This window comes from Cygnus atratus, chromosome 25, assembly GCF_013377495.2.
Source record: "Cygnus atratus isolate AKBS03 ecotype Queensland, Australia chromosome 25, CAtr_DNAZoo_HiC_assembly, whole genome shotgun sequence".
Taxonomy (NCBI): domain Eukaryota; kingdom Metazoa; phylum Chordata; class Aves; order Anseriformes; family Anatidae; genus Cygnus; species Cygnus atratus.
Genome location: NC_066386.1, coordinates 5,332,095 through 5,359,991, shown reverse-complemented (window position 1 = coordinate 5,359,991; position 27,897 = coordinate 5,332,095). Strand labels below are relative to the sequence as shown.

The following is a 27,897-nucleotide window of genomic DNA, read 5'->3' as shown; positions in this document are numbered from 1 at the left end:
CCTTGAGCCTGCTGATTGTCACAGACCAGCGCTGCTCGCCCCAGCCTTAGGCTCCTGAAGAGACCCTGTAGAACCCAGGGGTGCTCCAGCCCCTGCTCCCATAGCACAGAGAGATTTTTTTTTTTTTAAGGAAGACATAGAAAATGACTGTAAAATAGCACCCCTGCCAGCTCCTGGGGTACGTGAAGTGCCCAGGGTGGGATCTTCGCAGCAGGCTCCTTGCCGGAGAGGAGGCGCAGCCTGTGCCCGCCGCGCTCTGCAGCAGAGGAGAGCATGGCCTGGAAGGGCTCTGCGCAGATGGGAGATGTGGGAGAAGCACCAGGAACACTGCGGCCCTGGCTGCCAATCCTCTGCCCCTCCTGCAGCGGGAGATCAAAGGCACCAGCAAGCTGAGGAGAGGGGCACACCGGTGTGCAGGGCTGCCCCGGAGGGCAGAAGGGCAATGCAGCAGCCCTGGGCAAGGGGCAGGGCAGCCCCTTTTCCTTGCAGGACAAGGTGGGGGGGGCTTCCTGTGCTCCCCCCATCCCTGCCAGCCCGGAGGAGAGGAGTTCAGTGGCATCGCTAAGCAATTGCTGGGGGAGTCCTGCGTCAGCCCCACAGGCGCGCAGGGCAGGGGCAGCAGGGCGGGCCGGCACACGAAGCAGCTTGAGCAGCGAGGAGTGGGCACCGTCCCCCCACCGCGGGTCGGCCCAGGCCGGAGGGCTGACGCCCTGCAGTCCCATCTGCATCCGCAGGACCAGCCTGCCCTGCTCACAGCGAGATGTCCGGCGTTGCCTGCAAGCTCTGCCCCACAGCCCGTTTCTTGGCGCTGCCGCGGCCCTTGTCTGCGCGCCGGTAGGGGTTGTTCCGCAGATCTGAAAGGGGAGAAAGCATGGGCTCAGCGAGCCGCCAGCCTGCCCGCCCCGGCAAAGCCTGCACCTGCAGGCAGGACCCTTCCCTCATCCCCACCACCGGCCAGGGTCAGCCCCTCGGGTACGCGGATGCTCAGCAGGAGCCCGACCAGCAGCACACGGAGGCAGGAGGGAGGCAGCTGGGAAGAACCAGCGCGTGGGACTCACTCCCGCAGCAATTCCAGTGCCCAGCCTTGTGCCGCGGCACTGGGGCTGATGCTGGGGTGCCCCGGGGGTGGCTTTCAGCGCAGAGCTGAGCCCGGCCGATCGGCCACGCAGCCAGAACGGTGCTGGGCAGAGAAATGCAGGAGGAGAGCCGCAGCCCGGCAGCCCCTCTGTGCCCCTCTGCCCACCCAGGCTGTGCCCTCGCCCCCAGCCCGGCTGCCCCGTTACCTACAGGCAGCCGCTACAGGGGACTCTCCTCGTTGAAGCTCGCATCGCAGAAGAGCCGGGACGAGCGCTTGCCCGTCCGGGCCGTGAAAGGAACAGTTTTCAGAGCTGAGCAAAGCAATCCAGAGAGACAGCGGAGAGGAGAAGAAGGGAGGAAGAAGCAGAAGAGGAGGAAGAGCTATGAGACAGGGCAGAGAGTGTTTGGCAGCTTTGCTGTGTGGGACAGGGAGGTGCTGCAGGTGGCTCTGGGCTCCCCAGCAGGGCTCGGTGGCTCCCTGGCTCCGGGCTGTGACCGCCCTCGGAGCCCCCGCCAGGGAGGCTCTCCCAGCCGCACCCACTTGGCTGCAGCGCTGTCTGTGCCGAAGCCCCATGCGCCGAAGCCCCGTGCAGGGGCAGCAGAGCTGGGAGCTCAGCCCTGAACGTCCAGCTCCCAGTGACCCAGCAGCAGCCATGCCCTCACTGCCTCTGGATCTCTCCCAGCACTGTGCTGTGACCCAGCCATCGCAGGGCTGTGTGACAAGCCGTGGCACCCACCCAACGTACCTGCACCCCAGGGGACTCTGGGCTGGCATGGCCTGGCCAGGGACTCTGAGCACCAAGCACCAGGGGAGACACCCTGCCCCTCACCTGAAATAATATCCTCGATGGCACCGTCTTTTCCTTCATAAATGAGCGGCTCCTTCACCATCTGCTTCTTCTTCAGCTCTGCGATCATGTCCATCTGCTGCCGCTTGGCTTTCTGGATGGGTGACTGTGGTGGGGACAGAGCGGGGTGAACGGTGCATCCCGGCTGGAAAAGCTCCTTTGCCCTTCCCCAAATTCAGCCCGGACGGAGGGCACAGTGACACCGAGCCAGGCTGCTGCCTCCCAGCCTCATCCGGGGGGGGCCGCAGGGCAGCAGGGTGGGATTTTCCAGGGAAGGGATGCTCAAGCGCCCTGCACCAGCACAGGGAAGCATCCCACATCGGGTACCTTCGTGTCAAGCTGGTCCTCGCTGCCGTTGGGGCTGGATTCTGCCTCTTTGGCCGTAGCCTCTTGTTTCTTCCACAGCTCGATGTCCTGCTCTGCTTTCTTGGGAGAGGCGCAGGGAGGGCACGCTGAGCTGGGGGGTTCTGCTGTGGTGCTGCAGGAACGCAGCCCCCCGCCCCCCCCCCCCCCGCTTCTGCTCCTCGGCAATCCCGAGGGGGCTCTGGCAGCCCCTGCCTCACCCCAACCCAGTGCCTGCACCGGCCCCAAAGGGCAGCTCCGTGTGCCAGGGTCTCTCTGTCCCACAGGCCCCCAGCCTCGTGTGTGGCTGTGGCCAGTTACCCCAAAGTGGGGTCAGACTCCCCCCTAAAAACCAAGTCCCCTCCCAGCCCCCAGAAACAGGGCACCCCTGGCCCCCTACCTTGTAGGCTCTGATGAAGCGCATGAACATGGGGAAGAAGGTCGTGGGGGGACTGTTCTTGGGGTTCTCCCCGAAGTACTCCACAGCCGACTCGTATGCCTCCTGCGGGCAGAGACACCCCAATATGGGGAGCTGGGGCCTGGCAGCAGAGCCCGGCCACCCACTGTCCCCCATCCACCCTCCGTCACCTCGGTGCCCCCCTCCACATCCTCCATGGCTCTGGCAGTCCTGCTGGAGCCACATCCCACCCAGAGCCTCTCCCATGGGGCACAGGCGTGAGCAGATGGCACCCCAGGGTGCCCCCATGCAGGAATGGGGACCCAGTCCTGCCCCACCACCCTGCGCTGCCCTCAGCACCCACCTTGGCAGTTTTGCTGTCAGCCTGCAGCTTCTCCATCACCTCCGAGTTGGCCTTGAGGAACTCCTTGAGCACGGGGCTGTCATCCTGCCGCATGAACTCCTTGCGGGTGAGCTCCATGCCCTGCTGCAGGCTCCGCACGTCCTGCAACACGCTGTCCAGGGAGACTGCAGAGAAGGCGATCAGTGACCAGCGCCAGGGTCAGGGCAGGCTCTGAGAGTCCCCACGTGGGGGCTGCAGCCTGCCATGGTCCCCAGCCCAGTGCCCACGGGTGCTACCTGAGCCTGCCTTGTCGAGGAAATGCAGCTCAGTGTGGAAGCCAGTGAGCTCGGGGTACTTCTCCGTGATCACCCGCACCAGGTAATGCAGCAGCGTCTGCTTCCTGTCCGTCGACTTCATCTCCAGCAGCTGGCAGAGAGCAGCGTCAGCCCCATCCTGCATCCCACCGCCCCACTGCACCCCTGCTTGGGGCAGCCCTCTGTCCCCATGACTGGTGCCTGCACCCTTCCATTCCCATGGCTTGTTCCCATCTTTCCCCATCGCTACAGCTGGACCCTCCCTGTTCCCCTCAGTTAATCCCAGCATTCACCCACGGCCACAGCTGGTTCCTGCACCCTTCCATCCCTGTGGCTCTTTCCCATGTCCCTCTGTGCCCACGGCTGCTCCCTGCACTCCTCCATCTCCATACCTGGTCCCTGTAACCCCCTGTCCCCTCGGCTTGTCCCCGTGCAGTGACAGTGCCTGTGTGCACTACCGCATTCCCCGCAGCGCACGGGACCCGCGGGGCAGTCCCGCACCAAACCTACCGCGTCGAGGCTCTGCAGCCGGAAGCCATAGGCAGCCCCGCGCTTGCTGCTGTTCATGTAGTTCCCGAAGGCCAGCACGATCTGAGGAGATGCAAGGGCCCAGGTAGGGCCGGGGAGCTGAGCCCACCAGCAGGGGGACGTCCTCACCCCACGCCCCCACGCAGTCAGGACGCATGGGACAGGTCAGCACCGCCGACGTGCACCCGGCCCGGCCAGACGTCCCCCCCACTGGGGCCACGGCCTCGCACCCCTCACCTCGAGGATGTTGCGCAGTTTGCTGGAGGACTTGAGGGACATGGAGGCGGCGATGATGGCGTTGAGTTGCTGAGGACAGCAGGGGAAAGTGTGTGAGCCTCACCACAGGAGGCTGCCCCCCGAGCGCCGCCCAACGCTGTGCTGTGTCCCCCCACCCACGCCCCCACACCCACCGGCATGAGCAGCTGGGCTGTGTCGTTGAAGTTGCCCAGGAAGATCATGACGTTCATGCGCTCGGCCAGGCGCGGGATCTTGCTGAACCGGATCATGAACTGGTCCTCATCCGAGAGCTCCTCCGGAGGCTGCTGCTCCCGCTCAAACTTCCCAATGAGCGTCCGCTCGTACTCCGTGGGCAGGAAGCGCAGCAGCAGCTCCAGAAAGTCGAGGCTCAGGGCTTGCTGGTCATACCTGCAGGAGCAGCGGGTGGTGGGACACCCTCGGCACAGGCAGATCCTGCAGCGGGTCCCTCAGCCCCCTGCCACCTCCCTCCCGTCGCCCCAGCTCGTCCTTGTCCCACCGAGGAGGGGACACTCACGTCTCGATGGCTGTGCAGATGTCCTGGATGCTGCGGCCACCTTTGCGGAGGGTGATGGCCAGGTTCTTGGCCCGGTTGGACTCCATGAGGGTGACCTTGCTGGGGGCCTTCTGCGTGGCCTTCACCTTGAGGGCACTGATGTCCAGGGCAGGGCCCTGGGCCTTGGTCTTGAACTGCTCCTCGAAGTCACTCATGTCCAGCTCCTGCGGGGAGACAGGGCTGAGGGCACGGCCAGGAGCTGGCGCAGGACAGCTGGGACGAGGATGGGGCCAGAGGGCTGGGACAGGACAAGTGGGAGAGGGGCAAGAGGATGAAGATGGAGGGAGGAGGAGAGGACAAGTTGGGGGCTGAGGACGGGGATGGGGATGAAGTCAAGGCAGGGACAGGATAAGGAGGGGCTAATGAGGGGACAAGGTGAGGGGAGAGGGAGGGAGGCAGAGGATGAAGATGGGGAAGAAGACATGGACAGGACAGGAGAGGCTGAGGGTGGAGCAAGGGGACGGGGATGGGGTGAGAGGAGGAGGGCAGGGCTCCGCATCCGACAGACCCCATATTGTCCCTCTGCACGGCGCTGGCCTCCAGCTCCTCCACGGCTGCAGCCACGTGAGCCAGCAACACCACAGATGGGTGCAGCGTGGGCAGGGGTGCCAAGCCAGCACGGGTGCAATGCGGGTGGGGGTGCAACGAAGGCCGGGGTAACGTCAGCACGGGTGTGGTGGGGGTGTGGGCACGGGCGCCGGCCCCCCCAAGCCCCCTGTACTCACCCCCCAGGTGCCTGCATGGCCTCACCTGCAGCACCTTCTCGTCATTGAGCTCAGTGAAGACGGTGCCGTCGATCTGGCTCGGCTTTAGCGCCACCCAGTTGAAGACGGGCATGCGGAATTTGGTCTGGATCGGCTTCTTCACCTTCACTGCAGGGCGAGAGGCGGGCAGCGTCACCGGGGGGGGCCCAAACCCACCCCAGTGTGCCTCCGGCACTCGAGGCACCCCGGGGACATCCCCGCTGTCCCCGGACCCCATCCCCTGGCCGCACTCACCTGAACCACCGGCAGCAGGGGGGCCACCCAGCCCGGCGGGGGGCTCCCCACCGAGCGGTGGGGGCGGTGGGGGGGGTGGCACGGGGCCCTCCAGCCCCCCAGGGAGCGGTGGGGGCGGTGGGGGCACTGTGGCACCTGGGAGCGGAGGGGCTGGGGGGGGCACGGCGCCTGTGGGCAGGGGGGGTGGGGGGGGCACGGGGGGCTCAGGCTCAGCCCCAGGCAGGGGTGGAGGGGGGGGCGGTGGGGGAGGTGGTGGGGGGGCAGCTGGTGCAGGGGGAAGAGATGGGGATGGAGCCGGAGTCGGAGCTGGAGCATCTGCAAACGAAAACGAGAAGTGGGTGAGTTGATGTGGCAGCAGGACATGGTGCCACTGCCAGGACCACTCTGCCACCGAGTGACTCCACGTCCCTGGGCACGTCCCTGTGCCCCCTGCCTCGGTTTCCCTGGCTGTGCCCAGAGAACACGCTGCCATCCCTCCCCGGCGCCAGCTGTCCCCACCAGGAAGGGGACCCCCGCACCCGAGGTACCTGTGCTGGTGGCAGTGGCCTCTTTGGTAACCACGGGGGCTGCTGCGGTCTCTATGACAACGGGGACAATTTCGATGGCGACGTCTCCATCGGGCCCACGCAGGATCTGCACTAACCCCTTCTCCTCCAGCTCCGCCAGCCGCCGCTCCAGCGCCAGCCGGTAGCACTCCTGGGGCTGCGGGGCTGGCGGGCTGGGCGGTCGCGGCGGGCTGAGCTGCTCCTGCGGCGTGACAAACCCCAGCGTGTCACCGGTGTCCCCCAGCACCCCCTGACCAGGGTTCCCCACGCATCCGCTTCCCCCCCTCAGCCCTGGCAGCATCACAGCACCCACGGGTGCTCACCCGCAGCGCCTCCAGCTCCCGCCGCGCCTGGCTCAGCTGCTTCTCCAGCTCCGCTATCTTGGCCATGGAGTCGTTCTCCGCATCCTGCAGCTTCTCCGTCAGCTGTGGGGACGAGGCGCCGGCGCTCAGCTGCGGCCGCCGTGGCCCAGCCCTGCCTCCCGCCCCACGCGGGGCTTGCGTCAGCAGCCCCTGCCCACGCGCCCACGTCCCACCTGGCTGACGTGCTCCTGCAGCTCCTCCATGTGCTCCAGCACAGCCGTCTTGGTCTCTGAGTCCTCCAGCATGGCCCCCACATCAAAAACGTTGTCCAGGTAGGCTTGGATCTGCACCTGCAGCTTGTCGCTCTCGGTGAGCCGCAGGTTCTGCCACGGGACAACCGGCGGCACCGTCATGGGCGGTGGCAGCCACGGTGTCCACCCACCACCGAGATGAGAGCCGCGGCCGCAGCGGGGGCTTGGGGCGGCGCAGGACCACCCACCTCCAGGTACTGGTCAAGCCCCAGGTGGGTGAACTCGTACTGCAGGAAGACGCGGAAGTTCATGTTCTCCACCGAGTGCACCACGATGTTGATGAACTGCATGCAGGCAACCTGCAGGGACAGGAGCAGGCTCAGCGGGCACGGCACGGTGGCCCAGCAGCCCCGGGGATGCAAGTCCCTGGGGACAGCACGGTGGTTTCACGGCCCTGGGGACACGGGGACCTGGGAAACGGCCAGCTGCTCAGCAGCCCTTGGGACACGACACCCTGGGGAGGGACCAGCAGCTCTTGGGGACACAGCATTTTGGGGACTTGGCAGCCCTTGGGACATAGCTAAGGACAGGTCTGGGGAGACCACGGAAGCTGCCACCAGGGCAGGAGGCTGTGGGTCCCTAGGTGTTTCCAGCCCAGCGTGGGGCAGGGGGCACAGCGGGGTCCCCAGCCTCCCCCACTGCTCACCATGAAGTCGATGTTGCTGTCCTCGTTTCGGAAATACTCCATCAGCTTCTCAAAGCGGTTCTTCTCGCCGCAGACCTGGGGTGGGAGCAGGGGCTGAGGGCTGGGAGGGGCACGTCCAAGGTGGGCATCCAGGGCAGGAGGCACCCACTGCCAATGCCATCCCAGCCCTGCCGGGTGCGGGACATCCCTGCTGAGACATCCCCGTGCCATCCCAGCCCTGGGGACATGTGCTGGCATAGGGACATCAAGCCCAACAACTGGAGCAACCCCAAATAAGTTATGCGACAGGCATTTTTAGGATCAAGGGTGTCCCAGTGGAGCAGGGCTCTGCTGCACAAAGGGAAACTGAGGCACATACACCGGGGTCAGCATGGGGACCGTGTCCCTGCTGGAGACTCACCTCCTTGAAGTTGTCAAAGGCAGCGAGGATAATGTCATGGCCACCTCGGACCAGGCAGACAGCGGCCAGCAGCTCCAGCACGAGCGCCTTGGTCCTGCGGAGACACAGGGCATGAGGGGTCAGGGCCACGGCGCAGCTGAGGGGACAAGTGAGAGGGGACAGCCCCTACCTGGCGTTCTTGTTGTTGAGGCTCAGGGTGATCTCGTTGACACAGGCTGGGTGGTTCATCACGAGGCTGAAGCCAGACTGGGGAAAAAAGGAGCATTAATGGGGTTGCTCATCCCCCTGCCCTCCCCAAGGATGCCCAGGGACCTAGTGATATGTCCCATGCCGTGTTCCTGCTGGACAGGTAGCTGAGCAAGGACATCTGAGTGCGAAGGCTGGGTGTTCCCAAGCCATCAGAGCAGGGGGACAGCAGATGTGTGCTCCTCACCGCACCCCAAAGCCAGACTCTGACCCTGACGGGGGCAGCACAGGGACTGGAGGCTTTCGGGGGTCCCCGGGGGGTCCTGGAGGACGCTGCCTGCTCCCACCTGGTAGTTCATGATGGCACGGAGACACATGATGCAGACGTGGACGTCGTCCTTCTGGCTGACGATGCGGGAGTTCCTCAGCGCCTTCCTGCTGTGCGAGGGGTTGAGCCTGTGCGGGCAAGAGGGCAGCTGAGCAGGGGGCTCGAGGTCAGCCACGGGGCGCAGCGCAAGCAGGGGGTGGGCAGCGCGTGGGTGGGAGGGCGGAGGGGGGACAGGCGGTGGCCTCGGTGGCCCTGGGCTCACCAGCCAGCAGCAGGAACCCGGGGGACCCAGCAAGCTGCATCTCCAAGGGAGGGAGCCCCGATGTCCAGCCTGGTGGCCATCCCCATCTGCAAGCCCAAGGGACGCCAGGCGCGGGGGGTGGCTGCGGTGGGGCCGGGGTGGCAGGGGGGCCGCGTGCCCCTCGCGCACGGGCGGTCTCGAAGGCTCACCGGGGCGAATAGGAGCTGCCAGGTGACCTGGGGCAACTGTCCCCATCGCTGCCCGGGGCGCTGCAGGGGACGCTGGGGTGGACGTGGTGGAGGAGGGTGTGGATGTGCTGGTTCGAGAGGCAGCAGCTGGAGGCGCGTTAGAGCCTGCAGGACAGGAGGGAGAAACGGGGCTCCCGCGCGGCCCGCGGGACGGCCGTGGTGCGGAGCTGGGGGCCAGGGGACGTGGGCTGGGGACAAGCAGAGCAGCTGCTGCCGCTCACAGGGGCTGGTGCTGAGCACCAGGCGGTGCTGAGCCCTCCTAAGCCTGTGACCAGGCTGGGGCATGGTGGGTGCCAAGGGGCTGGGACCCCGCGGGTGCCACATCCGAGCCATCGCTCCTGACCTGTCCCTGGGGCACGGGGGACGCCGGCTCCTCTGGAGGTGCTGGCAGGGAACGAGGGGCCCTGCGGTCCCAAGGGAGCCCCCAGCCACGCTACAGCAGCCGTCTCCCTTCCCGGGGTGGCCACAGCTGGATGTCCCCTCGGACCGCCCTGCCCGTCGGGGACGACCACAGGGGCCATCCCCACACTGGCACCGGCAGCAAGTCAGCGGGGGCTGCTTGGCCCCTCTGGGGCGTCTCCACCACGCCAGCACCCCGGCCCCGTCACCTACCGTAAGCACATCCCCCGGCAGCGTGCAAGAGAAGAGCGGGGTTAGAAGAGGGCTGCAGGGTTAGCAAGCGAGAGCCGCCGGCTGCTGGGACCGGCTCAGAGGGCGCAGGCCCGGTCATCTTCAAACCCTCGCTGCTTTTAAACCCTCGCCGGCAGCAGCTCCTATGTCTGATGCAGCAGCAGGGTGGGGATTTGCTCCCCAAAATCTCAAGCAGCTCTGATTTGTGCTCATTTCCCTGATCCTCCCACCCCGGTTTTGGCCAGGGCATCCCGCAGCAGGGAGCTGCAGGGACTGCAGAGCTGGGCGGTGGGAACTGCTCCAACCTTGCTCTTTACCCTGGCTTCCAGCACTGCTGTGAGCACACGTGGCTTTGTCTCCCCCGGTCCCCAAAACAGCAACGGGGACCCCTTTCTAGGACCAGGCTTGCGTCTCCCTGCCGAGCCCCTCTCTGAGCCGGCACAGCACGGCATGGCACGGCGGGGCCGGGGTGCAGCGAGGCGGAGAGCGGGGAGCGGCGCCGGGGGGCCGCGTGTTACCTGACGGTGAGGTGCCGCACTTTGGAGACGCCCTGCGTGGGCGACGAGGAGTTGCTTTTGCTCAGATCCTCCAGCGACCGCTCCAGGGGCTTGCCCTTGTCGGAGCCCGGGCTGCCGTTCTCAGTGCTCTCCATGTCGTACCTGGTGGGCCGTGTGGGGACAGGGGGAGGTGAGCAAGCAGCACCCCCAATGCCAGCAGACACGTGGGGACCTCTGGGGTCCCCGGGGCTGGGGACAAATGGGGCATTGGTTTCCCCCAGACACGGAGCTCTGCAGCTCTGGATCCCCCAGCTCCCCCAGCCCCTCTGAGCTCAGGGGGAGGCTGATCCCAGCCCAGCGACCGGAGAGCCAGGGCAGGGTCTCAGGGGAAAAGGGGCACCCGGGATGCCAGCGGCAGAGGGGACATACGCGACGGAGCACTGGGCGAAGGCGAGGTACTCCAGCAGCACATCCAGCCCCTTGTTCTCCTCGTTGAGAAACTCCTGGACCCAGCTGGGGAGCACAGGGGTTAGTGGGTTCCACAAACCTTCCTCTTCCTCCCACCTCCCCCTCCAGCCCAGAGGTTCCCAGTAAGGTGGGGACACGCTGGGGACATGGCACCGCTGTGTGGTGCTACCTTTCCGAGGGAGCTGAGTGCCACAGAGACCCCAGGTCCTGACACCCAGGGGACACAGCCCCCGGGCTCTGCTGCCACTGCAGGGGTTCAGGTCCTGCAGCACCCAGGGCACAGCTGGCTGCCGCCTCGGCCCCTCCACCCTCCCATCAAAGCCATCCCAGGGATGAGGCCACCAGCCTCCACCCCCTGCCTCCACACCCCGCTGGCACCCCCACAGCCAGAAGCCACTGGCACACGAGTCTCTGTCCCAGCAGTGGCCGGATGACACCAAGGACCCCCTGCTCACCCTCCTTACCCGATGTAGTTGGTCCTTAAGGAAATCTCTAGCTCCCGGAGCACCTGCGTCGACTCCTGCACTCGTCGCTTGAACTGGGGGACAGGGAGAGCCGTTGGCACCGGGCCTGGCCCCAAGGGACAAGGGCGGACCCGTGGGGTGCAAGGGAGCCCTCACCTTCCTGCTCACGCCGCCCGTGTCCAAGTAGCTCTTCAGCTTCTGGATGTAGGCAGACGGTGGGTTTTTCACCTGGAAGCGCTCCTACAAGGCACAGAGAGAGGCTGAAGCCACCTGCCTGTGGCATGGGGAAATGCCACCCTGCTCTGCGCCTTGTCCCTGCTCCCAGTGCTGCCCGGGCACGCTGCGGCCACCCGCACCCCGTGCTGCAGGTGGTCACGCTTAAATGTTTAATCAGGTTAATAAGCCGCTGTCTCGCTAACGGAGATGGATGCCAGCACTCAGCTCCATTTGAAGAGCCTCAGATTTGAGGCCAGCGGCCACCAGCCCTGTGTGGCGTTTGGGGACAGGGCCAGCAGCGGGGCCAGCAAGGCGTCACTGCACTTGGACCTCACCTGGTCGCAGACGAGCTCCCATTTCTTCTCGTTGTCATACTGGTTGAGCAGCTTCATCTTGTCGGGGGGCAGGTTCATGGAGCTCTGCGGGGAGACAGGGGTCAGGGGTGTCCCCAAAACCCCTCTGTGGGCTGTGGTACCCCCCATTCACGCAGCACCCGGTGTCCCTGCTCACCGGCGGGACCACGGGGACATTGCTTTCCCCAGGAACTATCACACCACCATCTGGCATCGCGGACCTGTCAGCAATGTCCCTGCCTGGGGGTGTCTGGGGTCTCCGCGGCAGAGGGCTCTGGGTGTTGGGGGGGGGACAGGGCAGGACGTGGGGTGCTGGAGGGAAAAATGGAGCCACGCGCCCATGTCACGAGCACACCATACTCCCAGCCTCAGCCAGCCCAGGTCCCGTCCCCAGCTGAGCCTTTTGGTCACTGCTCAGCCACCCTACATGGGGACAGGGCCTGGAGACGTGGCCGAGTCCCCATGGCGTGATGGTGACGGACGGCTCCAAGCCGTCCCTGCGGGCATGCAATGAGCCCAGGTGGTGAAATCAGCGCTTCTTTGGAGACCTGATCTGGGGGCAGGGTGTTGCGTGTCACCCCGTCCCTTCATGCCAGCATTACACAACCTGGCCGCCGCCTCCCCACCCCACATCGGCCTCTCCGCAGCCGCCGCCAGCCCCCGGGGCCGCCCGAGCAGGACGTGACGTGGTTTCCGCTCCCCGAGCAGCACGAGGCGGCCACCGAAACTGCTCCTCGCTGCGGCTGGGGGCTCCGGGGCACCCCGGGCTCAGCTCCTGCCTGCAGGGTGCTGGGGTGCACGGGGTGGGTCCTGGAGGGACACCGCAGGGTGACCTGCAGAGCCTCGGACAGGCCGCCTGCAGGTGCGTTGCACACATACCTCGGCCATGCAGGAAGCTCTCTTTGGGTCATGGATGATTTAATTTCCCAAAAGACCCATTTCTTGGCGATTCAGCCCTAAGGAAAGCAGGAGCTGAGGCTGCTGCTCGCTGGGAGAGCCTGCAGCCTGGCAACATGGAGCCACGGCACATGGAGACAGTGCACAGCCCCCGCCCTGCTCCGAGTCACCTTAACCTCCAGTTTTGGCTTCCCCAGCACAGGGATGTGGGGTGCAGGCACCACCAGGCACTACCCCTGGGACACCCACGTCCCTGGGGAAAAGACATCCTGTGGGGTTTGGGGCGGGATCAGAGCCGAGCAGGGAGGGACTTGGGTAGCCATGGGGGAGCCCGTCCAAGAGGAAAGGTGCCAACGCGCTGGGCAGGAGTGGAAACCTCAGCACCCATCTCCACCAACTACCTGCCAGACTGCTTTTGCAATCAGCCAAAACAGGGCGATATGGGCGGAAAGGAGCCCACACGGAGGCTGAAGCCACGGTCCCCAAGCTGCCTAGGGCCCCACGCCACCACACCGAGCCGGTATTCGGCTGGCTCTGGCCGGGCTGCCTGGAGCCTGGCTGCTCCCTCCCAGCTGCCCGCAGCAGGCAGCTCGCACAGCAGCACGCAGGACAGCTCAGCGGCGAGGCTAAAATTAGGCTGCGAGGCCAGAAATAGCCTCACTGCGAGGCCGCCGGGGCTGCATCGGAGTGGCCGGACAGGTCCTGAGGCAGACGAGGCGGTGGCGGAGCCAGGACACCCCGGGTTGCTGCTGCAATAACACGTCCTGGGCTACTGCATGCGGGATCCGCCATGGGCGACCGGCACAGCCTGGTGCCAGCCCCGGTGCCACTTTTTCTGGAGGGAGCCCTGTCCTCGCGGTCCCCATCCCTCCACAGGAATGGATAAAACCCTCCAGAAGGGTCAGACCAATGCCTGGTGGCTCTCGCAGCCCCAAGGGAGCGCCAGGTGGGACCAGGCACCCAAGCAGCCCACGAGGGGCTGCCCCCACAGGACCCGTTTTGGCCATCGGTGCCATCTGCGGAAAGGGGACGGTGGCACCCGCTGCGCAGCCCGAACCTCTCCCACAGGGACCCCCAGCCCGTGGAGCACCAACGAGCTTTGTACTGGGTTGTCCCAAAGGCCGTGCACGTCACAGGGACTCATTATACCACGTGTGGGACCCTGAAAAGCCAGGAACAAGTACCACTGGTGGGACAGGGCCTCCCACGGGCCGAGGATGCCGGCAGAGTGTGGGGTGCCAGCGATGTCCCCACAGAGGTGGCCATGCTGTGACGGCTGAGTCCATCTGTCCCCAGCAAGGCTGGCACGACCCCGTCCTTGCAGGCAGGGCCGGGCCCGGTGGCAGGATGTGGCACCGTTCGGGTTTGAAACTGGGTGGTGGCTGCCTTCCCCCGCGGGGGCACGTGGTGCGGGCGGAGGAAGTGGCCTCCCACCCCGGGCGCCCCGCTGTGGTCCGTGGCGTCAGTCGGGAGCACAAAGAAACCGGTTCTCGCTTCCTGCTGGGGGCCCTGGTGCCACCGGGGATGTGGGGCAGGGTGGCCTCAGAGGTGGTAAACAAAGGACTTGGTCCTTCCCCTCCTCCTCCTCCGGGGATTGCGATGGCAGGGATGAGATGGAGGGGACAAGGGGACTTACCCCAGCAGTCACAACCCATCCCCCCCGGCCAGCACCCTCATCGCACCCAGGAGCTGGCGTCGAGCCCGTCCCCGTTCTGCCGTGCCACAGGCTGCGTCAGGACCAGACCGCACAGCCTGCGAGGGCGGGCGCAGACACGGAGCAGCGTCACAGCCCGCCACGCTCCTGCCGGCCTGAACGGATGCCACCAAGGGTCCCCCACGCATCCCTCCGGGACGGGAGGTCCCCAGGGCCTGCGGTGACATCTCGGTGACGCTCTGGGACGGGAGGCGGCTGGCCGGGACCCTGAGCTCAGCCAAAGCCAGCACAGGGAAGGTTTGCTGGGGGTTGTGCCGGGATTTACCCTACACCTAAAACCAGACGGAGGGAGGCGAAGCAGCACCTACATCATTTCCCGCTACGAAAAGGCCTTTTCTTGTTGCACCAACCACAGCACCGAGGCTGCGCAGAGGGCTCCTGCCTGGCAGAGCTATTTTGGGTGTCAGGCACCCCGAATTTTCATTCCACACACAAACAGGGGCTGCGCACACCCCGAGTGGCCTCTGAGCAGGTGGAGATGAGCAGGGCCAGTCACTGCACCCAGCCAGAGAGAAAATTAAAAGCATCCGCCACGGAAGCGTTCGCTCTGCAAAACACACCCGCGGCGGCGCCGCCGTCACTGGTTGGCTGCCCGATGGGCTCGAGTGAAAACCAGACCGAAACAAGACGGCCGTTGCTTAGGGATCGCGGCCGAGCTGCTCAAGCATCTTCTGAGGTTTCTTGGCCTGCGCAGGGCCAGGAGGGAGCCGCACGCAGCAGCTGGGAGCGGTGGCACCAGGGTGGGAGAAAGCAGGGAGGAGAGGGACAGCGTGCAGGGCTGCGGTCCCCCGCTGTGCTCGGCGGGGAGCTGGAGGCTCCCGTGGAGATTTGGGTGCGAGCACATGAGTGCAGGACCACGTAACAGATGAGAAGCTCTGGTCCCAGTGTAAAGCCTCAAATGCCAGCCAGCACGTGGAACAGGACATCCCATCCTGAGCCTCCCATGGCCTGGAAGAGGCCTGGGACACCCTGCCGGGAGCTGGGGGAGCCCCATGGCTGAGCCCGTCGTGTGTGGTTCCTCCCAGTACACAGGGGGAAGGTGGCAGCCGCTGGCACGAAGCAGCAGCCCCTGTCTGCCACAAGAAAGGAGCTGGAGCAGACCCAAGGTGGCGGCTTGGAGGCTTTCACCAACCGCTTGGCCGCAGAAGGACTGACGGCACCGGGTGGCTGGGCTGGCAGCCCATGGGGCACGCTGGTCCCAGGCTGCGCCGTCCCTGGTGGCTACGGGGCGCGATGCTCCTGCCAGGCGTTCCCGTGCTGTCCCCTCCAGCAAGCGTCACCAGAGCCATCCCCGCTCCGGGAAGCGCCTCTCTCCTTCCTATCCTCACCTGGCACAGAGGCCACAGCCTCTCCCCGAGGCTCAGCGCCAGGCACCCCACAGGACGGGGACCGCCCGGGCTCTCCCGAGCCCAGCACGCCGCAATCAGGGCTGGGCAACACTCCCAGGACCGGCTCACCCTCAGAGGGAGTCCCCGGAGCCAGCCGTGGCCGCGTCCCAAACCCGCCACGTGCCCGAGGGAAAAGCTGGCAGGGGGAGCAGGCAGGAGCCCTCCGGAGGCCGGAGCCCACCCCGGGGGAGGCGAGGAGTTGCTAAGGGACAGGCGCCTGCTAGCGCACGGCTGCGGCCAAGGCCTCCCCACCGCCTGCTGCTCCCGGCTCTATTTTAAGAACAAGCAGAAGCTGCTCTCAGCGCACGGTGGGGAAATGAGACTGAGCAGCCACGCTCACCTCCCTGACGAGCGTTTGCCCGTCCTGCGACGGCAGGGTGGGGGGATCCCCACGTTGGGACACCCTCCTAGTTCAGCCAGGGCCTGATCCAGCCACGCGCAGCACCCTCGGCGCAGGGGCTGCCTGCCTTCCTATCTCCGTGTGGCGCAGGCACGCATCCCGTGGGGACGCCGGGGACACCAGCAGAGCTGCAGAGGATTCCCCGCTCCTCGCAGGAGCCCATCACGGAGCCGGCTGTGCCTCCCCACATCCCGCCGAGCTGCGCCAGCCCCGTACGCCGTGCGGGGACGGGTCCGGCACAAAGCCAGGCATCGTTTTTCCTTCCTGCCCGTGATTCCCCCAGCTTGCGGTGCGGCCGCGGCCAGGGCTCGCTGGTGACCGGCCTCACCGCCGCGCTTGGGCCAGCGGCACATCTGCAAACATCTGCAGCGGTGCCGGCTGCCAGCTCACCCAGACAACTGCAAACACAAAGCAGCGCCTCGTGGCCACCCAGGGCCCTGTGGCACACAAGGAGCTTTCACCAACGTGAAGTTTCGAGGTCTCCCAGTTTTAATCCCTGTCCCACAGCCTGCCCCAATTTCGCAGAGCACTTGCTGCTTTTAAGTGACACCAAGGACCTAAGCAAGGGCTCGGGGGAATTTTCCACCCAGCTCCTCAAGGGCTCAGGGTTTTTAGGTCTCTGCCCTTTCAGCTGCAGCTGATCTCTCTTCCAGGTCCCAAGAGAGGCCAAAGCAAAACTCTCGCTGCCCCGTTCGACCAGCAGAGCGAGGAGTTGCCATGGTTTAGCAGCAAAACCTCACAGTAGGGCCACCACGGTCCCGTCTGCTGAGCGCCACCATCCCAGAGCCCTCCCTGCTGTCTGTGGATGCTTGGGCAGCCTAGCTGCTGCTCACCTCCACCACACCCTCGGCGCACGGTTTCGTTTTGCCATCCCTGAACCTTTTGTCTTTCCCCTTTGTAACAAGGGATAACAGCTGCCCTGAGCAGAAGCCTCTGCACATCCCCAGCCCAGCAGCCAGAGACTCTCAGCCTCCTTCCTCTGCTTCTCCCCACATCCCCAAACTCCAGAGCCACACCGGCACGTCCCAGGTCACTTGGCACAGGGACAGCCCTGCCGTCCCTCTGCCAAAGCGGCATCTGCCACGGTGCCCTAGCTGGGAATAAGCCAGAATGTCTGGAATAAAACCAAATTCCCCATTTCTGAGCACACAGTGGGTTTATTCCTCACCTCCCCACCAGCAGTTTGAACCCCCAGGACTCTGCTGCCAGCCTGACAGTCCCTCAGGCTGCCTTTCAGCCTGGATTTTTCCCATTATTTCTCCCAGTTTAGGATGTCTGGCCAGGAATTGGTTTGCACTGACATGGTCTCGTGGCACTGGGGTGCAGCAGCCCTCCCGTGGTATCACCGTACCGAGACCATGTGCTGGACCCAGACCACGTCCCAGCAATAGAACAGGAAGGTTTCCAGCCCACCAGCTCACACCCCACTGCTGATCTCACACCCTTTGCAGGTGAGAAATGAATCCATGAGCACTGCAGGTCCCTAGAGATGATTAAAAATACAATTAGGGTGGCTGAAGGCAGAGCAGCCCTCCTTCCTCCTGTAGTGGGGATCCTGCTGCTGCCCCCACCAACGCTGCCATGAGTAGGGATGGTGAAAGGAGGGGGAAGGGAGCCCGTGAAAGGAGGAAGAGAGATTGGGACATCCAATTTCACAAGACAGCCAGTTCCCGTGTCGCCAAAACCAGCACACTTGTCCCAGTAGCTCCCTGCCAGGGCTTTTCCTTGGGATCAAGAAGGCTTGGGTCACAGGGAGAGTTTGGATCACCAGTTGGCCCTTTTTGATCACTTTTCAGGTTAGGATTTGGACCCCTCCAGAGCACACCTAGGCCCCATCTCACCAGCGGAAAGTGACACTTCCTGAGGCCTCGCAATCGCAGCCGCAGCACCCCAAAGTCCCCAGCTGCCAGCCCCCTTCTGCAACCACGGCGTGCGTGCACCCCGGAGCCATTACAGGCACAATCTCAATCTCGTACTGCCATCCGCACCCAAAGCAGCACACCAGGAGTCACACGGCCACCCCCGGGGGACAGCAAAGCCCTGTCCTGGGGCTCTCGGCAGCACCACACAGCCCCGGCGTTGCAGAGCCCTTTGCAACGACCCCCCTGCAGTCCCAGCGAGCCGAAGGAGATGCTCTCCACAGCAGAGAAGTCACAGCCTGTGGCTGCAGGCAAAGCAGGCACTTCAGCTGTGATGCCTGTCCCCAATAATCCTCCCGTAATCGCAACGCGATGGGAAAGCTTGTAAATAATCCTGGGCTGGGGCCAGGCGGGCCGGGGCGGCGGGTCCTGCCTGCTGCGGGGCCGCAGGAGCTGCGGAGCGACTCGGGTCACGGCACCGGCGCTGCTCCGGACCTCGTTGTGTAACGGCAGCCGCAGGAGCCGGGAGCCTTTGTCCGCAGCTGGAGCCCCTGCCCAGGCTCAGGTTAACGTGGGCTCTTATTTTGTGCAGGGGATGAGGGGATTAAAGCAGCAAGCGTTTCCCTGCTCCCAGTGCGCTCCCGGTCTGCCCTGGGGCTTTTTTGGGGAGCGTGGGGACGCAGGACCGCGACCTTCAGAGCGTGCCCCAGCTCCCCGGTGCACAGGGTGGCTGCGGAAAGGGCAGCTGAGCTGCTCTCGCCTCCGCGCTCCGGGGCTGCGGGGGGAAAGGCCACATCGCTGAGCGCGGGGGAAGGCACGTGTGTGGGGACTGCGTCCAGCACAGCTGGACAGTGAAGGTCACGGCCATCCGCCACCTCCCAAGGACGGAGAGGAGCTTCCAGCAGCTCAGCACGGTGCCGCCGGTGACCAGCAACTCGGCTCACCTCCTGCTCTGCCTACCTGAGCGTTTCCCAGAGCTGCACAGACACCCGTGAAGGACTGGCGGGGGGCTCGGCCCCACAGCACAGGGAAAGCAGGCGGCTTGCCCAAGGCCACGCAGCGAGGCTGGGGCAGAAGCGCCCCGTCCTCACGCCAGGGGCTGAGATGCGGAGAGCAGGAGGGAGGGAAGGGAGAGAGGGAGAGATCCCGGAAAGCGGCAGCTGCTGGGACGTGCAGGAGAGGAGCTCCAAGCGGACTGGGAGGAGGTGAGCAAGGCAGGTTGACATTTGCAGCACCAGGCTCGCTGCAGCGTGTGCGGCTGGCACTGCTCGCTGGCTACACGCCGCCGGCTCCGGGCCTGCCGCCGGCTCCTCAGCCCCATCCCAGGGGGTTCAGAGCTTCCTGGGGGAGCCCAGGAGCCCGAGCATAGCCTCGCCCAAGCCCTTTGGGACCGCTGTCCCCCAAGCAGAGCGCAGCCGGGGGCGAGCGGCCCCGAGCTCGGGGCATCCCCGGGGCATTCCCCGGGAGCAACGGGAGGAGACGGCCCACGCCGCGGGGCCGGGAGAGGGAGGGGAAAAAAAATATATATATGTATATAATAAATGATACGATTAAATAAAATAAAGCCAGAAAAGCTCGGGCAGGATGGCGGCTTCTCCCGGCAGGGCCAGCACTCACCAGGACGCGGCTGAAGCGCTCCTCCAGCTCGGCGGCGGCGGGCATGGGCTGCCGGGCGGGCGGCGGCGGCCGCGGCGGGGTGGCGGCGGCGGCAGCGGCGGCGGGGCCCGGGGCTCGGTTGTCGCGGTTCTCCCGGCCCGCAGCCCCCTCCATGCCCCCGGCCGCGTTGCCCATGGCGCTGCCGCCGGGGGTGCCGGGGGTACCGGGGGTGCCGGAGCGGGCGCGCTGCAGCGGGGCTGGGCAGGAAGCGGAGCTGCAGGAGGGATGGGGCGGGTGGCTCGGTGTCGGGGTGTTTTTCCCCTTCTCTGTCTTTCGCCGTTTGCAACTTCTCCTGGGCGTTATTGAGCCGCAAACGCCACCCCCCACCCCCCCCCCCGCCTCCACCCCCGCCCCGGCGGGCAGGGCTCCGCCGCGCCCCCGGTCCCGGCCGGCCCTGGTGCCCCAGAGGCGGCCCCGGGCTCGGCGCTGCATCCCCGGCACCTGCCGCCCCTCCGCCGGGCTCCAGGGTCCCAAAGCCCACGGCTGCGCCGGGCTGGGTTGCCTTTTTTTTTTTTTTTTTAATGATTTTTTGACGTTTTAGTTTGGTTTTCTTCTTCTTTTCGGGGGGGGGGGGGAGGCGGGTGGGGCTGCGGAGGTTTGGGGGCCCTCCCCTCTTCCTCTTTTCCCCTCGGCTGCCAAGGGAGGGCGAGCTGAGGCTGAGCAAACTCAGTGCACCCGCCAGGCTCTTTCGTCCCCACCCTGAGCATCACCAGCAACAGGGGATGGAGCCCTTGGCAGGGGGACACGGGCACGCCGCTGGGCCGGGGGATGGATGGCAGCAGTGCCTGTGGGTCGGGGACGAGCGTGCGGCACTGCCCAGGGCTCCATGTGGGGTCTGGGGCAACCATGTCTGGATCTGAGAGCTGCCTCCCTGGGAGCTGGCAGCAAGGACAAGGGGTCCTGGAGGGGACGCATGCCAGGCAAGGGCGGCTGCCCGTGGCAGACATCTCTGCTGACAGCAGTACCCATCACCTTCGGTAGAGGATCCCGGCCTCCTCGGAGCAGGAGAGGATGAGGCAGCTGTTCTCGCCCTGTTAGCATGCGGCTCCTGCCTCCTGACGGCCCTGGTGGAGCAAGGACCAATTCATCTCCTGGCTCTTGCTGCACTGGCATCAATAAGCACAGCTCCAAATCGCTGCCATTACATGCGCGCGTTATTCCCCAGCGCCAGATAAGAGAGATGGAGATAAAGATCTGCTGAGGGCCACGCGAGGACAGAGCCAGAGCCTGGGACCCCCAGCTCGTGCACGCGCTGCCGAGGTCCAGAAGCCCTGCGCAGCCCTGCTCACCCGCCTGGGGCAGACGCTGGCACCAACGTGTCAGTCCGGCTCTCGCAGCACCTCCTGTTCTGCAAGGTGTGCTGCTCCTGGTCACCCGCTGCGGTGTCGGGGTAAGCCACTTGTCACTCCAGAGGCCTCGCGTGCTGGGGGAACGTGCCAGACCTGTTCTGCCAACCTCTGCGGCAAAAACAAGGCAGAGACCATTAACAGGCACCCTCACCACGCGGCCCCAAACCATTCCCACCCTCTGCAAACCTCAGCTCCCACGTGGGGATGCGCGACGTGTCCAGTGGGAGCCTGGCAGGAGGCAGCTGCCACAGATTCCTGATGCGACCTTGGCGTGTTGCTGTGTCCCCCCAGCACCAAGCACCGAGCTCTGTGCCTGGGGAGGCCTGAGAGGAGCCGCGGGCAGCTCACAGGCACAGAAATTGGGGTCACCCACATTATGGTATGTTCTGACTTTTCAAGGCTTGACTTTGCAGTTTAAATACCTTCATTTCATTAAATATTTCATTATTTCATTAAATATTTTGCATTTAATTCCCTACGTTCCTTTTTTTTTTTTTTTTTAAGGGAAAGCATTGCGACAAGCGTGGCTACAGCCAAACCACCCCCATGAGTCAGACCCTGATGGAGCTGTGGGGACGGGGAGAGGGGACCGGCCACCCTGACGCCTGCTCCAGGGCAGGGCTGTCACAGGGGTGTGCCTCGCTCTACCTGGTGACAGCTGTCCCCAGCTTGGATGTCATCTACCCCATCTCCCAGCAGTGTGGGGCAGGGCCCAGGAGGGCAGATGTCACCAGGACCATGTGCAGGGACCAGCCAGACCAGGGCTTTGGGGACAGGCTCTACTGAGGAACAGGGGCTCTGTGGGGGTGCTGGGTCTGTCACCACCCAATCGAGCATCCTGTCTGCATGCCAGGGGAAACCTGGGTGCTGTCAGAGCACACGTGTTCAGGTGCACCTAACACCTTCCTGACCACACGTGGGAGTGTGCCGGGGTTGCAATCTGTGCCCTGTGATCCCATCTGGGATACAGCATGAGAATGGAGTCACCCTGTGCAGGAGGGCGCATGGCTCAGCTAAGAGGGAGATAGGTCCTAGGACAAGCCCCAGGCTGCCCGCTGGGCCAGGTAGAGGCCAGGCTGTTATCACAAAGGGCCCAGCAATCCCTGCTGGGTTAGGGGGTGCCCCATGCCAAGGGCAAGTGCCACCAGAGCAGCAGGCTGGCCAGGGCAGGGCTGGAAGGAGGTGACATGAGGGACAGCTTGGGGGTTGTATTGCCAGGAAAGGCAGAGACGAGGCCAAGGGGACCATATCCTGGCCACATTGAGGTGGGATGAGAGCAGTGACAGCAGGGCAGGAGATGGGGGCAACCGGGGAGGACTGAGCTGTGTCCCCTTTCACTCAGGGTGTTGTTTCACAGGCCATCTGAGGGGATCTCGGTCCTGCAGCATTGCCAGCAGTGAGCACAACGCAGAGCACACAACAGCCCTGGGTTGGGGTGCTAGGGGGAGCATGTGGAAAGTTGTGGGGAGCTGGGGGTCAGCCTCTTCTCACAGGTAACTAGTGATAGGGCTAGAGGGAACTGCCTCAAGATGTGCCAGGGGAGGTTCAGGCTGGAAATTAGGAGACATTTCTTCTCAGAAAGAGCAGTCAGGCATTGGAGCGGGTTCCCCAGGGAGGCGACAGCATCACCATCCCTGGGGATGTTAAAGGAAAGGTTGGATGTGGTGCTTAGGGACATGGTTATTGGGTGACATTGGTAGTAGGGTGATGGTTGGACCAGATGATCTTGGAGGTCTTTTCCAACCGTCATGATTCTGTGATTCTAGCCTGGACGTGGCTAGCCGGCCTGTGGAGCCGGAGACAGCAGGAGGCCGAGTGGGGTGCGCTGCCCACCCCGACCCTCAGCCCCCCGCCCCGGCTCCAGCCGGCTCCCTCGGAGAAAGGCAGGCGCCTGCTGCCCCCCCTCGGCCCCGCATGCACAGTGCAGCCGCCGCCCGGGCGGGCTCCCCGGGGCCGAGGCAGCCTCCGTGCCCATCCTGCGGGCAGGACATGGCGCCCGACCCCGACAGGCCGCCGTCGCCCGCTCCCCGGCAGGCGTCGGGGATGCCGCCATCCACCCCCAGCGAGGGGCAAACTGCCCCGGGAGCCCTGGAAGAACCTGGGGTGGGGTGGGCATCGAGAGAAAAGTCTGGGGAAATTTAGTGGAAAAGGCTGGGAAAAATGTGTGGAAAAGGTTGGGAAATTGGGTGGAAAACCGACAGGTTCTGGAGCAAGGTGGCGGCAGGGCCGCCGGGTGCGGGCACCACCTCAGCTCGAGCCCGCTGCCTCAGGCAGCCGCCATGGCGGTGCTTGGTGCCTGCAGCATCCTGGGCACCCATGGAGGCGAGGGGCAGGGCGGCCGAGGAGAGGCTGAGGAGGCCATGGCAGGGCCAGGGGCTGCGGGAGGTGTCCCCCTGTGTGCTCCTTTGTTCGTGGGCACCAGGGTCTCCGTGGAGCTGACACAGGCTGCTGGAAGGGTCAGGGCTCGCTCCTGACAGATCTTCCCTGTCGAGGGGAGGGACGGATCTCTTGTTTGACTTGAGCTTAACTTAATAAAGAATTTCAACAACACAATTTTCTCATGTGTAATTTGTCTTAAGGATGGGGCCTTTACAATAGTAAAACCGATTTGGAGAGCTGTGTGTCTAACGTCTTGGAAAAAGACAGCAAGTCACAGCTGTGCCGTGCTGAGAGATGAGTGTGTTGCGATTCAGGTATTACTGATGTTCTTTTCCTTTTCACAAACACCTCCTTTATTACTTACATCTTCCATCTTAATTTACGTGTCTTTGCATCTGTTGCTACCAATTCCTCATACTCCGCATGTCTTCTCTCACCAGTCTTCTGGTGTTTTATTTGTGATGCATGAAGGCTTTTATCTGACAATCCAAATTACTTGGTAGCTGTTCACTTCCTGGTGTAATAGTCCTTAAAAAAGCATTCTAGAAATGACACATTCAAATAATCTTCTTCAATATTTGCCTGATGCTAATTTTTTACATTCAGGTTGACTTTAGGCTCAGGTTTGTTTTCTTGATTGATTTCAATTCACAGAAAAATACACAAGCAGGAAATCATACTCCTATTCTCTTTTGTTCCCCTTCCTCCCCCAAATTTGCAGGAGGGAGGGATTCCACAGAGAAATTTTTCTTGATGTTAGTGCTACCCAGGGAATATTTGCTTGTCCAAATAATCATGCCTAGATTTTGCAGCCCAAAATAAACATGAGATATTTGTGATAACTTGTCACAGAAGGATTCAGATCCAGAACTTTGAGGGTATTCAGACAACTAACTGTACCTCACATACCTCTAGGGAGCTGGACCCAAGAGTATTTGTGATACGGAAGAGAACCATTTCTCAAGGTTCTCTAGCTGCATTACTTTGCCTTTGTACCTTGCTAGAAGATATCTAATGTTTTGTGTAGGTACACAAATTTGTGAAGTGGTGTGGCTGAAGTGAAGGTGAACTGGAGAGAGAGTCGGTCTTGATCAAAGGATCACTTACTAATTCATTTCCTCACAAGTGCTGAAATTGGATTTCTATTTTCAGTGCTGCTGAATTTCTCAGTGATTGTAATGAGTTCCAGGTATAACTCCACTCTTCATTTAGTCTGTTGCTTCCTCTGACAAGTGTTCATTGTTCTGTGTAAAGCCAAGGGAAGCAGTGGAAGAAGAAATGTGTGCTGTGGGACACAGGCTTCTGTCAATAACTAAGCTTCTTCTGTAAGTAAATCAGTATTTGCAGTGTAAAGTACAGGCAATCCTGAAGCAATAGGCAAGATTATAGAGAGAAAGCTTATGCCTGAACGCTTTGACATGGATTTTCAGGGCTGTGGGTAGTTTGAAAAAACAGACTAAGATAAACATAGTTCCCAACCAGAAGTATTTTGGACATGTCACATGGTAAATAGCTCATCAAGGGATTGATTATATGTAACTTGGTGTTTGCTTATCATCCACAGCTTGAAGGCATTCTGCTCTGTTCCCAGGGGACGCATGTGAGTTCAGATCAGCCAGAGTCTGTATAATGAAGAAAACATGGAACAGATGATACTAATGAGTAGAAATTAGGATATGATGTATGTGAGTATCAAGAGAAGCACTTAGAGTAGTGGAGGAAAAGAGGGTTGCTCAGTGCCTCTGTTTCCCTGGAAATGGAAGACAAAAACCGTGGACAGAACATGGAATATGTTTGTGTGTTTCTAAGGAGCTGCTTCTCCAACTCAAAACCAGCATGACTTGTGAATGCAGCCAGAACCCATCATCGGGAGTGAGAAGTGTGGTTGTCACAGCTGTCTTCATCAGGTTCTGTATAGTGGTGAGTTCACTTCTGCTGCTGAAAACGTCACTTACGGGAAGAGACAGCAAATAGATGGAGTCTGTCAGGAGCTGCGTGACACAGCCTCTGAAGAGCCATAGTTGGACCCTGCTAGGAATGTCCTACAGCAATGATAATGTTAATTTGCATCACAAGGGGAGGACCTGGGGGCTCCCTGAGAGCACTACCCAGTGCTCTGAGTGGAGGTCTGCACATCAGCTCCCAAGTCAAGTTCCTTCTGGATTCCCTTTCCTGCCATACATCCGCTGTTTTCAACAAGGAGAAAGAGAGAGCCCTGGGCAGAGCACGCTACAGCTCCACAATACTGCAGCAGTCTCCTGCTTGCTAGCTTCCCGTGGTCAAATGTACCCAGAAGCAGCCATCAGCAATTGACATTATTAACAGGAACAGGCTCTTGCCACAAAAATATGAGCCAGGCCTGGGTGCCGATAAGGCCTCATCGGCAAGAGGGTCCATACGGTGATAGCAAGACAGGAAGGTCACGGCATCCTTCCCCATTAGCCCAAGAGAAGAGCAGATAAGAGCCATGAAATCCCCAACCAAGGGACCACTGGCACCTGGGCTTGGCTAACATTTCTGGGGGCTGCAGCAGCGTGACAAGTTCTGCTACTGAAGGCTCCTCCCATGGTGACCATCAGCTTCCCGCAGGGAATAGCAAACTCTCTGAAAGCGGGTTTGCTGCTGTCAGTCCAGCAGCGGTCCCCACAGCAGTTGTGAGAGTGGGTGGATTTAGTTCTGTTTAATAAAAATAACGCTTTCCTCTTACCCCCTCACAGCCTCACCTCCAGCTCCTAGGAGCGCACAGCAGGGAGGGCATGAGGAGAAGCAGCTGGTGGAGGAAGAGGAAGGTCCCAGAGGAGGGTCCCACGCATGCCTCAAGCATTATTTTGCACAGCCTCAGCCCAGCAGCAGGCACAGGGCTGCACCATTCAGACCCCGGTGCCTTTCACAGAATCACAGGGGTTGGAAGGGACCTCAAGAGATCATCGGGTCCAACCCCCCTGCCAAAGCAGGTTCCCTAGAGCAGGTTGCACAGGTAGGCGTCCAGACGGGCCTTGAATATCTCCAGAGAAGGAGACTCCACAACCTCCCTGGGCAGCCTGTCCCAGTGCTCCGTCACCCTCACTGTGAAGAAGTTCTTTTGCATGTTGGTGCGGAACTTCCTGTGCTCCATTTTGTGGCCATTGCCCCTTGTCCTGTCCCCACAAACCACTGGAAAGAGGTCGGCCAAATCCCTCTGTCTCCCACACTTAAGATACTTGTAAACATTAATAAGATCCCCTCTTAGTCTTCTTATCTCAAGTCTGAACAGACCCAGGTCTCAGCCTTTCCTCACAGGGAAGATGCTCCAGGCCTCGTATCATCTTTGTGGCCCTCCTCTGGAGTCTTTCCAGGAGATCCTGTCTTTTTTGTACTCAAAGGAGGGTTTTTTGCAAGCCCTCCAGCTTCAGCTGCGTAAGAGCAGCCTCCAGCCCAGTTTAAACATGAAAGGTGGGTTTACTGCAGCAAGTAAACTGCAAATAAATAAACTGAATAAATAGAGTGAGTGCAGCCACCAGCTCCTCTCCAGAGGCCCTCTCCAGAGGCTGCTCAGCATCACCGAGGGCAGGAAAAGACTAGGACAGAGCAGACCTTGGCTCCTAAATCCTGATTTTTGCCCAAGCTGCCTCCTTAGGGTAAGGTTTGAGGTCACACTGCAGTTTCTGGCCCCCCTCCAGCCCTGCTGGTTGCAGAGTTGGCACAGGAACTAAGAGACCAGAGTCCCCAGGGATGGCTGGATGCAAAAGGGGGGCTTTGAAGTAAGAGCAAGGGGAGAGAGGACAACCAGCAGCTCTGTGAGGGAGGGACGGGCAGGGTTTCTGAGCAAAGGGCTCGAGGTGATGTGAGAGGGAGGGAATCGTAAAATCAGCAACATGAGGTTCAAGCAGGGTCACCTCCAGCACTTGGCTATTAGCAAGGAGGTGCCCACAAGGCACCATTACAGAGAAATCCCCCACACCATTTCTAGGAACTCAGTGTCCTGGGGAGCCTCTTTCACGTGCCTGTATACTAATGGATGCAGCACTGGGAATAACCATGATGCGTTTCCTGGAGGGAAGAGGGGCCTGAAAAAGCTGGTTCTGATTCAAGGATCACGTCCTCCAAGCTCAAGGTGGAAGCAAGGACAGGTAACGTGGAAGGAATAGAGACACTGAGCAGCTAAGGATGAAGTTAAGAAAACTAAAGCTCAAATGGAATTAAATCTATCCAGAGATGTCAAGGACAACAAGGACAGCTTCTGTAAGTACATTGATGACAAAAGGAAGGCTGGGGAACTACGGGCTCACTGCTGAATGAAGGAGACCTGGTTACACAGGACAGGGGGACGGACTGAGTGCCTCAGCCCTTACCAGCAAGACTGGCCTTCAGGAATCACAGGTCCCAAACAGCAGGAAAAGTTGGAGCAAGGAAGGTGCACCCTTGGTGGAAGAGGATCATATCAAGGAACACTTAAGCAAACTGGACATATGTAAATCCTTAGGCCATAATGGGATGCACCACACAAGTGCCAAGGGAACAAGCAGATGTCACACTGAGACCACTCTTGATAATCTTTGAACAATCACGGTGGATGGAGAAGTGCCCAAAGACTGGAGAAAAGCAAGTGTCACTCCTGTTTTCAAGAAGGAGGACCTGGGGAACTTGGGGAACTACAAGTCAGTCAGCCTCACCCCAGTCCCTGGGAAGGTGTTGGGGGCAGCTAAACCTGGAAGCCATTTCCAGGCATGCAAAGGGTAAGAAAATAATCAGGAATAGTAAGCATAGACTCACCAAGGGGAAG

At 62.2% G+C, this 27,897-nt stretch overlaps 1 protein-coding gene across 1 annotated transcript; it reads right to left on the bottom strand.

Moving 5' to 3' along the window:
- Positions 1-750: 750 nt before the first annotated feature.
- On the bottom strand, positions 751-20,448 carry FMNL1 (formin like 1). Its single transcript, XM_050715441.1, has 28 exons — positions 20,373-20,448; positions 20,013-20,106; positions 19,369-19,621; positions 11,476-11,559; positions 11,081-11,164; positions 10,925-10,998; positions 10,422-10,505; positions 10,014-10,154; positions 8,396-8,504; positions 8,032-8,108; positions 7,863-7,956; positions 7,463-7,537; positions 7,005-7,115; positions 6,739-6,888; positions 6,527-6,628; positions 6,186-6,405; positions 5,659-5,973; positions 5,411-5,532; positions 4,622-4,824; positions 4,260-4,494; positions 4,087-4,155; positions 3,832-3,912; positions 3,304-3,433; positions 3,029-3,192; positions 2,668-2,769; positions 2,253-2,351; positions 1,908-2,031; positions 751-854 (listed from the first exon to the last, which is right to left on the bottom strand). The coding sequence occupies exons 1-28, from the start codon at positions 20,446-20,448 to the stop codon at positions 751-753; spliced, it is 3,576 nt and encodes a 1,191-aa protein (XP_050571398.1).
- Positions 20,449-27,897: the final 7,449 nt, after the last annotated feature.

Excerpts from the sequence above, each read along its gene's own strand:
- FMNL1 (XM_050715441.1), bottom strand. The coding sequence starts at position 20,448 with ATGCTAACAGGGCGAGAACAGCTGCCTCATCCTCTCCTGCTCCGAGGA. Across the intron at positions 7,116-7,462 it reads ACAGCAACATCGACTTCATG|GTTGCCTGCATGCAGTTCAT; the intron begins GTGAGCAGTGGG and ends CTGTCCCTGCAG. Across the intron at positions 3,434-3,831 it reads GGCTGCAGAGCCTCGACGCG|CTGCTGGAGATGAAGTCGAC; the intron begins GTAGGTTTGGTG and ends GCTCTCTGCCAG.